General features: G+C 62.6%; 2 protein-coding genes across 6 annotated transcripts in view; both read right to left on the minus strand.

Moving 5' to 3' along the window:
* Positions 1-8,753, minus strand: part of TMEM63A (transmembrane protein 63A) — a 30,985-nt gene extending 22,232 nt beyond the window's left edge. Inside the window, exons 1-4 of one of the 5 annotated variants that reach the window (XM_079763366.1) lie at positions 8,540-8,753; positions 4,024-4,168; positions 2,309-2,508; positions 432-511 (exon numbers count right to left, since the gene is read on the minus strand). In XM_079763366.1, coding sequence (XP_079619492.1) covers positions 432-511; positions 2,309-2,508; positions 4,024-4,168; positions 8,540-8,596 — 482 coding nt within the window. In that variant the 5' untranslated portion in view covers positions 8,597-8,753. Of the gene's footprint in view, positions 1-431; positions 512-2,308; positions 2,509-4,023; positions 4,169-4,305; positions 4,328-4,433; positions 4,547-7,422; positions 7,566-8,539 lie in introns of those variants that run through there. The other 4 variants (XM_079763368.1, XM_079763369.1, XM_079763370.1 and 1 more) reach the window with 4 other exon arrangements.
* An 866-nt stretch (positions 8,754-9,619) lies between these two features.
* LOC307094495 (left-right determination factor 1-like) lies at positions 9,620-12,869 on the minus strand (the record flags this gene model as incomplete). Its single annotated transcript, XM_079763380.1, has 4 exons — positions 9,620-10,274; positions 11,084-11,326; positions 11,471-11,717; positions 12,620-12,869. The coding sequence occupies 4 exons, from the start codon at positions 12,867-12,869 to the stop codon at positions 9,911-9,913; spliced, it is 1,104 nt and encodes a 367-aa protein (XP_079619506.1). The 3' UTR covers positions 9,620-9,910.
* Positions 12,870-14,021: the final 1,152 nt, after the last annotated feature.

Raw genomic sequence — 14,021 nt, forward strand, 5'->3', positions numbered from 1 at the left:
TGATGTGATTCCAGCATCGTGGGTGGGTCCTGCTGCTGGGCTTCCCACGCCTCCAGCCCATGCCAGTCTCTCTCCCCCCACCTCTCTTTCTCTCCCTCCCTCCCTCTCTCTCCCAGCCCCCAGCCCATCCCAGTCTCTCTCTCTCCCAGCCCCCAGCCGATACCAGTCTCTCTCTCCACCCCCCACTCTCTCTCGCCCTCTCTCTCTCCCCCACTCTGTCTACCAGCATCCAGCCCATCCCAGTCTCCCTCTCCCCCTCTCTCCCCCGCAGCCCCCAGCCCATCCCAGTCTCTCTCTCCCTCCCTCTCCCCCTCTCTCTCTCCCTCTCTCTCTCTCTCTCTCTCTCTCTCTCTCTCTCTCTCTCCCTCTCTCTCTCTCTCACACATACACACACACACACACTGAGATTCTAGGTCATATGACTCCCTTACCTGCCCACTTCCGACACCAGGGCAATGCGTCCATAGTCCCAGAATCTTCTCCGTATGATGGAGAACACCAATATTAAAAACTAAAAGTAGAAGAAAAAAGAAGAAACCAAGTGAAAGCTCCTCGGGTGGCCTGTAATGAGAGGAGGCAGCGGTCTGAGGGGCAAAGCCCACCTGCCTGGCCTCAGCGGGGAGAATGGGAGAGAGAGCATCACTGACTGGCTGCCTCCTGCACGCCCCCTACTGGGGGGTACGGGTATGCGTCCTGACTGGGATTTGAACCGTGACCTCCTGGTTCATAGGTCTCTCTCATCATGAATGTTTCTCTCTCTCTCTCTCTCCCTCCCTCTCCCTTCCTTTCTGAAATCAATAAAAATATATTTTTAAAAAAACACTACCTCCCCAGCACACTCCCCTGGACAGCAACTCGCTCTTCTCAACCTACCCTGTTCCAAACATACCCGCCTGCCCGCCCCCCCCCCGCCCCGCCCCACCAGCCGCCTGGGGTCCCTGCCCATCGACCCTCCCAGACTCTCCCCTCCCTGACACACTGCATTCCGGCTCCAGGCCACCCTCCGCCATGAGCCCAGCACCCTCAAACCCACCACCTCACTCCAGCCCACTCTTCCCTCTCAACCAAGACCAGTCCATATGACAGTATTCTCAATCTACAAGCGAGTTTTAGCCAAGACATGGGTGACCGGGCACTTAAGGAGCCTTTTCCATAAAAGCAACACGAGTAGCATGCCTGTTTGCACATCAGCCCGCAAAGGACCAACAGTGTAGCGAGACTCGAATGCACACACTGAGACCTTAATCCTAGGGACCCAACTGGAAAGAGGGAGAACTCCACCCCCATCCCATGGGCTGTGTTTGTGCCTGCACACGTGTCTGGTACCTGCCTCTTTCCCTCGGGAACTGGGGCCCTCGTGCTCCCCCTAATTCCGTCTCCCCCAGCCCCCCACCTAGCCTCTGGCCCCAAGCCGGCCCGTGTCTTCTCCCTCTGCCCCATCACACCTCACTTAGTCACATGTCTCCTCTCCATGGCAGGAGAAGGCATCAGAGGGACCACCCATCGCATGGACATTTGTGAAAAGCAGGTGCTCTTTAGCCCCAATAAATTTCACCTTGCCCATGTTGAGTCAGCGGGGGGCATATTTCAAATTGGGGGAATCTTTGGGGACAATAACAGACTGGTAACTCAGAAATGATGGTAATCAAGCCTGGCCTGCGTGCTCCATGGTTGAGCGTCGACCTATAAACCAGGAGGTCACGGTTCCATTCCCGGTCAGGGCACAGGCCCACTTTGTGGGCTCCATCACCAGTGTGGGACATGCGGGAAGCAGCCGATCCATGATTCTCTCAATCCTCATTGATGTTTCTATCTCCCTCTCCCTCTCCCTCTGAAATCAATAAAAATATATCTATTTTTAAAAATATATTTTATTGATTTTTTACAGAGAGGAAGGGAGAGGGATAGAGAGTTAGAAACACCGACGAGAGAGAAACACCGATCAGCTGCCTCCTGCACACTCCCCACCGGGTATGTGCCTGCAACCAAGGTACATGCCCTTGACCGGAATCGAACCTGGGACCCTTGAGTCCCCAGGCTGACGCTCTATCCATTGAGCCAAACAGGCCAGGGCTAAAAATATATATATATTTTAAAAAGAATGATTAGTTCCATTTTACAGAGCAGAAGCCTGAGGCCCAGACGAGCTACGTAACGTACCCCAGGGCACAGAGCGGGTAAGTGGCAGCGCTGGGATAGAAAGCCAGGTCTGGCTCCTCCCCTGAGTTTCCCAGAAGGCCCTGGGTGGGGTTTAAATAAACAAATAACCAGCGGAGGGGGAGGGAAGCATGATTCACCAAGGTCTCACCAGGAAGCAGCTGACGTCTATGAGCAGGACGATGGGGACGCCGCCGAAGGGGACGCCCTGCAGCACGGTGCTGTTCTTGGCCGAGTTGTAGCAGTAGGAGTCATTGGGGTGCTCCCTGATGCCCAGCCGGTCCCGCGTGGACGCCGCCTTGGACTGCCACAGCTCCAGGAACGGGGAGTCGGTCATGGTGCCTGTCCCCCCTGAAGAACGGGACCAGGCGGGTGGTCAGAGCTCAAGCTCTCCCATCGTGTCCCCAGCCAGTGCTGGCAGAACCAACGGCGGTGTCTCCTGGCTGGTGGGGGGGGGGGGGGGAGGCACGGGGAGCCAGCAGCAAGGGGCCGGGGAGAGGAGACACCAGGCCCCACGTGCTGGGCAGAATCTACGGAAAATAGCTCCATCGGGGGAACAGTCCCAGGGGTCAGATGGAGGGGGCGGGTGGCTCCTGCAAGACACAGCTGGTACCCTCCCCAGAGTGGGGGAGCACGGCACGAAAGGGAAGGACGGGCGCTGCGTGTCTGCCTGCTTAGGGGGTGCCCACGTGCCTCCGGCCTCCAGGACTCCTGCTGGCAAGGTCATTGCTTCCCGGGGGAGCCCCTGGGAGCACCAGTGCGGGCTGGGCAGAGGGTGGGGGGGACAAATAAGGAAGAAGGGGCCCTTAATTATGCAACAGCTGCTAAGCATGGGAGCCACGGGGAGCCCCTGCGCCCACTGTTCATGGATGTCAGAGACGGGCCCATTCCACACACTTGGAAACTGAGGCTCAGGGGCTGAACCACCTGCCCCAAGATCAAGGAGCTGGTCCTGGCAGACGCGGGTCTCAGGCCCAGACTCCTGACTCACAGGCTCCCGCCCCAGCTGGCAGACAAGCTGGTGAGCCCAGTGAGAGATGAAAGGCCGGAAGGGCAGATGTGGGAACGGAGAAGAGAGGGGAGGGGGTGGTCCAGGGAGAGGATATGGAGAGAGTCTCAGGACTTCCACAGGGACCCCCCAGTCACCCACCGAGCCCTCCCAGCTCCGCCCTCTGCCCCCTGCCCCGCTGAGGACCTTTGGTCTAAGGGAAAGGGCTGACATGTGCAAAGCAAGCATGAACAGCCCCAGGCGGGCGGCCGGCCTCTGCCTCCCTGGCTCCTGGTACCCCCGGGGGCGAAGCTCATGAAAAGCCCCAGTGTCTGTCCCTGACCCCGGCGGCCCCAGAGCCAGTGCCCGCGTCCGGCCTCCTGTCCACGCCGGCTGTGGCCGAGGAGCAGGGACATGCTCAGCACCTGCTTCCTCCACTCCCCGCTCCCCTCCCCAAAGCTGGTTAAACCACATTCCCAGGGGCCGCTGCTCGGGCTGGTCTCTCCACCTGCCGCAGGGACCCCGATCTTGGGACTTGGGACGGGAAGAAAAGGCACAGGGGACCCAAACAGAAGTCTGGACCCTGGTAGTGCTGGTGGCTTGTGGGTGATTCCCAGTTCTGACCCTGGGGACCAGAAGTGCAGGCAGGGTGTGTGTGTGGGGGGGGGCGGGGGGGCAGGTTCAAGTCACGGGGGGGGGGGGGCCTCTCCCCTGTAAGAGCCGGAGGGCGTGGTGCCAGAACCATGGACGGGGCAGAGGCATGAGAGCTGCTCTGGGAGACAGATGGTCTTGGCTCCCCTCCCTCACACCCCACCCAGTGGCACCAGCCCAACGGAACACCCAGCCAGCGCCCGCCCGCCTCCTGGCCCCACACTCACCGGACACCAGGGGGGGGGGGGGGGCACGGCCTGGGGATGAGCCCCTCGGAGAGGCCCTCAGCTGGAGCTGGCTCTCAGGCCGCCACTCATCTCCCGCAGGGTCTCCTGCCCGCAGGGCCCGGGGCACCAGCCTGTGCGGGTTTTCCTGGAGGAACACAGACAGCCGGCATGAGAAGCTGCCTCTCCCGGCCCAGCTCTGGCCTGGGCCCCGCGGACACTCGCCCCGCCCCCCGCCCCCCCCCCCACGCGCCTGCCCCGGGGTCTCTGATCTCAAACGCTCACAGGGACCCTCTGTCCTCCCCATGGGCGCCCTCCTGCCCTGGCCTCTCCCAGAACTGGTTCCGGGCCGGCTCCTCTGGACCACCCGGCTCCTCCCGCCTCCCCCAGCACCGCGGGGGCTCCAGCCTCACCCTCCTCTCCTGTGGCTGGAGGCCCTGCAGGGGCCAGGGCCGTGGTCTGCCCCCCTCCCCGGAAGCCCTGGGAGCCCCACGGGTGGCTGCTGCCAGGGACAGGGCAGACCGGACAAGGAAGGCTTGAAAGTGAAATGGTACGAAAAGAACATCCTCGTGAAATGCTCACAGAGGGAGCACTGTTCCCGAGGAGCGGGGCGCCGCGGGGCGGGGCGGCGGGGCCGGGCGGGGCGGGGGACAGCCCGCACCAAGGCTGCTGCATGCTGAGCTTTAGGGGAGCAGAGGCCCCAAAGGAGGAAGGCACTGCGGTTCCCCTTCTCCCTTCAGCCCCGGTCATGCCTCCCTGTCCGTTTCCTCTTGCCAAACAGGATCCCTTGATAAGAAGGGCCCGGAGGTCAGCCAGCCAATACCGCCGGCCTGGGGCTGGGGGCTGGGGGCTGGGGCCTGGGCCAGAGCCATCCCGCAAGCCCCTCCAGGTGACGCCACTGAGCGCACAGCTGTGAGGCCCTCAGTCTCCGGCCTTCAGCTCAGCTGTAGCCTGTCCTGCCCGGCGCGCACACACACAAAGTCCAGCGTCTGCTGAAACATCACGGCCCCTCCAGGCGGGGCTGACGAGGTGCGGGGGGAGAGGGGACTCAGGGGGCAGAGATCAGGAGGGAGCTGGCTCAGGAGCTGAAACACTGACCCTTCTGGGCAGGGGCCGAGCCAGCGAGTAGGCCCTGTGGCCACAGGAGCCCTGCCTGGCCGCGACCTTCGCAATATTCAGTTATCTGATATTTGTTTGACACGTGTATGCCAATGCCTAGCGCTTACCCATGCCCCCTCGGCTCATTCCTAGCCAAGACCCTGAGCGGAGGAGATCCAAGAATTCCCGCTGAGCCAGGTGGGCAGCCGGTGACTCCCGCCCCCAACTCCAAGTTCAGCCCACGTGCCCCCCAGAATCTGGTTGTGGCCAGTGGGACAGAGGGCCGAGTCCAACAGCTGTTCTCAAACTTGCCGAAGAAAGTCAGCCACCAGGCCCTGGCCGGGTTGGCTCAGTGGGCAGAGCGTCGGCCTGCAGACTCAAGGGTCCCAGGTTCGATTCCGGCCAAGGGCATGTACCTTGGTTGCGGGCTCATCCCCAGTAGGGGGTGTGCAGGAGGCAGCTGATCGATGTTTCTCTCTCATCGATGTTTCTAACGCTCTCTCCCTCTCCCTTCCTCTCTGTAAAAAATCAATAAAATATATTTTAAACAAAAATAAAAGAAAGAAAGAAAAAGTCAGCCACCAAGGCTAACCCGCTTGCCCACCTGACCTGGCAGCAAGGACCGACCCCGGGGCACACTTCCCCTGAAGGTCTCTATTTCTTCCAGAAATACCAGCAGAATGAGGCAGGAGGCATGTACGCATCACTGGCTCTCCAAAGAAGGCTCTGCACGAATTCAGTGTCTTCTCAGCATCACCCAGTCACCACATTTTCAGGTTTTGTTACAATGATCGCGGGGCTACAAGCGGCCGGAGCCCTTCTGCCACAGAGGAAGGTTACAAAGTAAACACCAACTTCTAAGGGCCACCAAACAGGACCCAGCACACACACACACACACACACACACACACACTCGTCAACCCTGGCCCAGTCACGAGAGGCAGTGCGCCTGGCATTTGCAGGCACACACCGGAGACAATGCCCATGAAGCCATAAAGCACACAGCCCAGGGCCCAGCCCTGGGAACACTTCAAAGCCGTTTGCTCTCTCCATATTCCGGAGAGGAAGTGACAGAGGGAGAGAGAGCAGCATCAAGGATGAGAGAAGCATTGACCAGCAGCCTCCTGCACGCCCCCCCACTGGGGACAGAGCCTGCAACCTGGGGCAGGTGCCCTGATCCGGAATCCAACCCTGACCTCCTGGTTCCCAGGTCCATGCTCAACCCCTGAGCCACACCGGCCAGCAAGAGCTTTTAGGACCCCCTCCAGCGAGTGGGAAGCCGCAGGACCCCACGGATGTGTTCCCTGGTAGAGCCCAGTGAACAGCGGAGAGACCTTTGTCCCAGCTCTACACAAACAAGGGGATGGGCGAGGGGAAAGGGCCTGGGCTCCGTCTCATCCACTTCAGGACTCGGCCAGGTGTCCCAGGAGGGGAAAGGAGAGAAAGACAGTGGGGCTTGTGGAGGGAGAGGGAAAAACTGTAAGGGATGCCCCTGCCCCGGAGTCTTTCCTGAGCCCCAGTGGGAGCCTGTCACCCTGCAGGGCCCGGGAGGGCCCCTGGCGCCCACTGCGCCCACTGCACCCACTGCGCCCGGGCCTGGTGCGCAGGACCCACCGGCTGCCCTCCAAGGGCCGGGACTCAGCCGCACAACTTCAGGGAAGGAGGAAGCTCCCAGGTGACCTGGTCAACCACCAGGTGGACTCCTACCCCTGTGGGCACTGCCTGGGCTGAAAGATGGAGGCCGCCCAGGGGCCGGGGCGCCCGTCTGCTGAGCGGAGTTCTCCTCTCTCCCCGTCCCTCCCCAGCCTCCCGCCTCCTCCGCGGGACGGACGCCGCCGGGACTGCAGGGAGCGGTCACCGAGGGGCAGACCGAGCCTCCCGGCGCGGGGGACGCAGGCACCGGCCCTCCCCAGGCCCGCCGCGCGCGGTGCCAGGAGGACGGGCTCCAGGCTGCGCTCCCGGTTTGGCGGGGAGGTCGGCTTCCCGCTGACAAATCCCCGAAGTCCGGGAGGCCTGGGGGAGGGGGAGGGGGAGGGGGAGGCGTGGAGCCAGACCTCGGAGAGGGAGGGCGGGGGACGCAGCCGGGTGGTCGGGAGGAGCGCGCGGCTGCGGGGCCCGGGCTGACCCTCTGCGCCCACCCACCCTCCCCGCCCCCCGTCCCCCTGCTCGGGCCTGGGGGCTGCGGGGTCCGAGGGCCGCGCCCCGAAACCTGACACTTGCGTGGCACCCGGCGCCGAGCCAGGTCCCGCAGGTCCGGGGGGGCGAGGGCGACACCCCCGGCGCGGCGGCCCCTTCCCACGTTACCTGCGGCGGGGGCGCAGCGCGGCGCCCGGAGGGAGGAGGGAGGAGGGAGCCGTCCGCCCCCCTGGCCGGCGCGGCGCGGCGCGTCCCGAGCGCCTGAAAGTTACAAAGTGAAACTCCGGCCGCCGCACATGCGCAGAGCGGCGCCTGCTCGCCCAATTTGCAGCCGCCGCGGGGCGGGCGGGCGGGCGGGCGTCCCGGGGCCGCCACCTGCGCGCGGGCCGCGCTCCCTCCGCCGTGCTCGCCCTGCGCCCCGCCAGCTCCCGTCCAGGGGCCGAGGGCGCCGTCGCCAGGGCTAATTCCGCTGCTCAGCGCCCTCCCTGCGCGGCCCGATCCCCGCACCTCGGGGAGCCCCGGCCGCGCACAGGTGGTCGCGCCGCGCGGAGGCGGCGCCGAGGGAGCCTTCGCCCACGTTGGTGGTCGCCCCCGTTTTGCACTCGATTTCCTAGACGGCGCCTAGGCCGCCCCGGAGCGGGGGGCTCTCGGCTGCGCTCAGCACCTCCGCTCCCCTCAGTCGGCGGCCATCGGTGTCGCTGCGAAAGGCCGCGGCTCCCCGCGCCGCCGAGAGCGCCCCGAGGGAGGGTCCTCGGTGCAGCCGCAAACGGAAGCCGCGCGGTACTGCCCGGGCCACCGGGGTCACCGATCCGGCCCAGCTCGCTGAGCGCCGCCTGTCTCCCGGGCTGGGTAACGGGGTGCTTCCTCCCAACTGGACGGTAAGCGGGCGGGGGGCGCGGGGTGTGCACCCGGCGGGACGCAGGGCGCAGGACGCGGGGCCCGGCTCCATGAGGACGCGCAAACTGCGCTCCTTCTCGGGCCTCGGTTTCCGCACCTGCCAGACCGGGGGCTGGACCCAAGCGTCCTCCCAGGTCCTTCCAGCACCGAATCGGTAACTCCTCACGCACACGTGCGCCGCTCTGCGGGGTCCCTGCCCTCCGCTCCATTCCTAGGCTCTCACCCTTTATTGGGGTGCCAAACCTCTTCTTACCTCCCTGCCCAGGACCCTAGCACCAGCCTGTAGTTCGAGGGGGGTTCAGGGGGGTCTCCCCCGGTGTCTCTGACAGTTTCTTTCTGTCCCATCGGGCTTACTCCTTCTCCCCGCCCCCCCAAACCCGTTACCAACCTTTTCCCAGTTTGCCCTTGGGCTCAGCCCTTGTCCCTGGGTACCAACGCCTGCCATCTCCCCTCTCCTGCTGCTGCCTCCTGCTGACAAGGCCCCCCATCTGGCCTCCAGCGGGTTCCTGGGGTGGCCCCCTGGACTCCCCCAGCTCCTCAGACTGACCTGTCCACTCTCTTCACATGCCCACACCCCTACCCGCCCGTCCTCATTCCTTCCGGCCTCCACGGCGCCCCCTGGGAAGAATTGCTCCTTCTAACCCAGCACTTAGAAGCCACTGACACAAAGAAAAAGTTAGGATCTTTGCCTTCAGAGAGGGAAGGGGCTTCTAAATCCGATTTTCAGGGGGTTACGTTTATTTCAAAATCAACAGGAGTCCCAATTGGGTCCGAGTGTGAGTTCAGGTACCCTTAGACCCTGTTACGTGTCACGCAAGGTGTGGAGTGCTTGTAAAAAAAACATTATTATTTCCTAAACGCTCCAGTAAATGTATGGCAGGCAGGGGTTTTCTCACTTGACCGAGAAGGAGATGGCGGTTTAGAGGGTGTCGAATGTACGGCTTACAGGAGCGGTGCAGACTAGCCAGGAATCCAAGGTGGTCCGTGCCCCTGTAATCCTGGCATTCTAACGTGTGGTTTCTAACAGTTTCAACACTTGCTCCCCTTACCTGCCCCAACATTTACTGTGTGACCCACATTACGGTGGTCCTGAGGATCAGATGTCCTTATTTGATCGCAAGTCGGCTTGAAACGAGTCAACAGGTCGACAACAAGGACACGTTTCTGCTTCAGTTCCAAGCGGACGGGGCCCTAGAATCCGAATGCATTTCAACTCGAGCTTCCTGTCCTTCTGAACGGAGACCTTGACCACGTCTTTCTAATCACGTTAACCTTGCCCCTCTAGAACATTTTGTTTCCTCAACCACGGGCAGGCTTCTTGGTAAAATATTAAAAATGCAGAATAAGATGCGTTTTTTCTTTCTTGCAAAATGCCCTCCGTGTCTGAGATGAGAATGCACAACCTATACCTGAGCCTCGGTTTGAAGCCCAGAGTGGCAGCTGGGTCTCTAGCCCATACCAGAGCTCAGCCCAATGACAAATTGGCTCTTAGAGGACAGAACCTACCCAGGTAAGTGCTTAGGATCTAGTGCAGCGGATAATACGAAGGAGCGAGAAGCCTGGATGGGCTGCCCGGTGACCAGGGAGTCTTGTTCCTGGGGAGTGGATAGTAGGAGGTGAGCTGACTGGTCGGAGGAAGCAAATTCAGAGCTCAGCAGACAGCACAGAGCATTTGCCCATCCGCAGCCCCCCCTCTCTCCTGGCACCCAGTACACTTCCGAGGCACACAAGTCAAGCCCCACGTGGCCGTGCCCAGCGCCTACGGCTCCAGCCTCCTCGGCACGGGCGCCCCGTCCGAGGCGCAGCTGCACTTCTGCACCCGCATGTTGGGCAGGCTGACCACCTGGACGCGGGGCCTGCCGCCCTCCGGGACGCTCACGATCACAGGCAGCGAGGTCGTCTCCGAGGCGATGCACTGCCGCGGCCCCAGGAACGGCCACTTGGAGGTCAGGGTCTCCGGGGGCTGCTGGCAGGCGCCCACACACTCATAGGCCAGGAAGCCCGGGGGCTCCAGCACCCAGTTCTCCGCCCACTTCATCCCCTGCAGGTCAATGTACGTCTCCTGGCGGCAGCAGCGGGTGCCCGCGGTCACGGGTGCCTCGGGGTCACAATTGCCCTGAGCTCTGTGGGGGCAAGGAGAGGCGGGGTCAGAGGTCAGTTGGGAGGGCTGAGGGTCAGGGGACCCAGGGCAGGGCCCAGTGGGGCATCTGGGAGGGAGACGTGTGATCCATCTCTCATGATGTTCAAAAAGCTGGATGTGGCCCTGACCGGTATGGCTCAGTGGATAGAGCATCGGCCTGCGGACTGAAGGGTCCCAGGTTCGATTCCGGTCAAGGGCATGTACCTGGGTTGCGGGCACATCCCCAGTAGGAGGTGTGCAAGAGGCAGCTGATCGATGTTTCTAACTCTATCCCTCTCCCTTCCTCTCTGTAAAAAAATCAATTAAAAAAATATATAAGCCGAAACCGGTTTGGCTCAGTGGATAGAGCGTCGGCCTGCGGACTGAAAGGTCCCAGGTTCGATTCCGGTCAAGGGCATGTACCTTGGTTGCGGGCACGTCCCCAGTAGGGGGTGTGCAGGAGGCAGCTGATGGATGTTTCTCTCTCATCAATGTTTCTAACTCTATCCATCTCTCTTCCTCTCTGTAAAAAATCAATAAAATATATTTAAAATATATATATATATATATATATATATATATATATATATATATATATATATATAATAAAAAAGCCGGATGTGTGTGACAAGATGGATAACTGGAAATAACCAAAATAGAGATAATCAGGTGCTACTGCTCCTGAGATTCAAAGGAGAAACGTTACACACTCATCCATTCCCGTGGCGCCAGAGGAAAGATGCCCATTTCAATGGCGGTGTAATTCCCTATTCGCCGTGTCCATCAGGGTCACCCTTAGCCCGCAGCGCTCACCCGAAGTGCCCGAGGTCCAGGGTGTGCAGCTCCAGCTGGGGCTCGCCCTGCGCGCCGTCCGGGGGCCCCCGGGGGGCAAAGCGCACCAGCCTGTGGGCACTGGAGGCCAGCGGGCCCAGGTGCTCCCGCTGCACCGACACCTGCAGCAGCAGGGGCTCCCGGGGCCGGCTCAGCTGCTGCCAGAAGGTCACGGCCTCGGTCACGTCGAAGGCCTTCCAGCCGCTCTCGTGGACGGACACCAGCCTGCGACGCCAGGGGGGACCGGGCGCTGAGGGGCGGGGACCGGGGAGGCCTCTCCCCCGACCCCGGCCTCCCATCCCTCTCCCTGAGACAGACCCCCTCGCCCCCTCCTGCCCTCCCCTCCCAGCACCCCCGGGCACCCCCCACCTGGAGTCGATGAGGGCGGTGCGGTTGGAGCCGTCGGCCCGCACGTGCAGCCACTCGACGGTGACCCGGGCCAGGTCGCTGCGAGGGGACAGCCGCTCGTGCCTGCGGAGCGCGGCCTTGGGGACCGGCTCCCGGAAGAGGCGCAGCACGGCCTGCACCAGCTCGCTGTTGGGGGGCAGCCGCCGCTCCATGCTGAACACCAGCAGCTGCGTGGAGGCCTCGGACACCAGGAACCTGCCAGCCACCTCTGGGGACAGCAGCGGGGTCAGCGGGGCCTCTGAGGGGGCAGGGCTGAGCCTGGGGCAGGGTCTCCCCAGTCATGCACAGGGAGAACCCGGGCCCTGGGAAACGAGGGGGCCAGGTGCAGAAGAGGGCACCTCCACCTTAAAAATATTCCCGGTCCGGCCGGTGGGGCTCCGTGGCTGCGCATTGACCCATGATCCAGGAGGTCAGGGTTCGACTCCCCGTCAGGGCACAGGCCTGGGTTGCGGGCTGGATACCCAGGAGGGGCATGCAGGAGGCAGCCGATGATGAAGTTTCTCTCTCGTTGATGTTTCTCTCTCTCTATGCCTTCCTTCCTCTCTAACAATCAATAAAAACAGATTTTTCAATATTTTTATTGATTTCGGACAATCATTTGCATTGGGGCTTATTTGCTAGCGGCCCCGCCCTCCATGGGCAGAGTGAACGTGGACAGGCAGCCTTCCCAGGCAGAGGTGGCGGCACCAGGACGGGTGAGGAGGGATGGGCGTGGGAGGCAGAGGACCCGGGCAGTGGAATCTGGTACCAGCTGGACCTGGCTCTTCCTACGGGGCCGGGGGAGAGCCCTGAGTTCATCCTCCTTCTCCTCTTCGGTGAAATGTCCCCCAAAGCAGAAGAGGAGCTAGGGGCCTATGAACAGCTTTCCCAGACGCCTGAGCCCAGAGGTACATGGGGTCACGTACAGCAGAGGCACCGGGCACCCCGTCCCCAGCACCCGAGACTCCAGGTTGGCAACAGGAGCTGAGGTGTTCGTGCCCGGCCTCCTCCTCTCCCCACCACCCCACCTGGCCGGGGAGCAGGTCCCTGGCCCCCCAGATGGGCACATCCAGTCTCTCCTCCCACCCCCACCCCTTCCCACAACCGGCCAGGGTGCAGGGAGGGCCTCACCTCGCAAGTTCTGGCTGAACCGCTTCCCGCGGGAGGGGACGCCGTGGCCGCGCTGCAGCAGGGCCACGTACTGGGCCCGCACGTGGGCAGGGGGCACCGGCCGCTCCGCGTCCCTCCGGTCCGGCGCGGGCACCTCGCGCAGTTGCAGCTGCTGCAGCAGGCTGCCCAGGATCTGCTCCTCGGTCACGGCCGCCCCGGGGCGGGCCAGGGGCAGCGCCCACAGCGCCCAGCACAGCCACAGGGCCCGCATGGTGCCACTTGGGAGGAGGAGGAGAGCGGCTGTGTCCCCTGATGAGGCTCCGGGAGGGTCCCAGCTGGGCGTGCTGAGGGCCGGGCTGGGCCAGCTTTATAGCCAGCCCTGGGCTGGGCTGGGTGGTGAGAGGGAGGGAGGGAGGGAGGTCACACCCCTCGCCCTCCTGGGAGCTCATCAGCCAGACAGGGCCCTGGGCTTGAGGAGGGGCTGTCTAGAAAGGGCACAAAGGCCGTCTGTGCCCTGGAGAAGAGGTGGGCACCTCATTCTCTGCTTCACCCCGTCTCCCAGGGACGGAGCGGGGGTCCCTGGTGTGTGGACTTGGAGCCCGTTCCTTGCTGCAATGCCAGGGCTCCCTGAGGACCCACCTGCCTGCAGGGCCGAGTGCCAGGGGGCGCCTGGGGGCAGCTGGGATGCCGGGCTGCCCATGGACAGGAAACCCAGTGATTCCCATTGTCGGGGGGGCGCGGGCGCCATTGGGGTTTTGTCCACTAAGGAGCCGCGTCCTCTCCCTCTTCCTGGCTCTTTGTGGGCCTAGATGTCAGAGTGGAAAGGCTCTACATGGTACCTCCCGTGGGCAGGGGGGCAATGCACCCCCTTATACAATGTTTGAGCCCAGGAAAACGAGGTTCAGCGAGGGCACAACCTCCCCAGGGCCACACAGTTCGTGATGGATGCACCAAGTCAAGTCTTCAGCTGTCCAGCCCTTTCCACTCCCCCGAGCTATCTCCAGCCAGGCCCTGCCCGGCCCCTGAAGCTGGGCCTAGTACCCTCTGTGCAGGTGGGGGGTCCGGGTGGGGGCAGGGGGCCCGTCCCCCGGCTTCCTGGGCCTGAATGTGGATTGAGGCCAGAGGAACAGTTTTCCTGGGGAAATAAAGCACCTGGGTGGAGAGCCAGGGGCGGGTGACTAAGTAAAATACAGGACACCGTGTGGGACGTCCTGACAGGAGCACATTACTCGTCGTTTATCGGAAATGGAAATTTTCCTGGGAGTTGTGTGTTTTTATTTGCTAAAGTTGGCCGCCCTCGCTGGAGGCTAAAAGGAGGAAGGACTGTGGATTGGGAGGCTCTTCACAGTGTGGCCCGGCGGGAGGGAGCCCCAGGCTTTGTCATGCAGAAGGAGGGGCGGCTCCCCAACCTCCCACCCACCCA

Source organism: Cnephaeus nilssonii (genome assembly GCF_951640355.1).
Source record: "Cnephaeus nilssonii genome assembly, chromosome: 23".
Lineage (NCBI taxonomy): Eukaryota > Metazoa > Chordata > Mammalia > Chiroptera > Vespertilionidae > Cnephaeus > Cnephaeus nilssonii.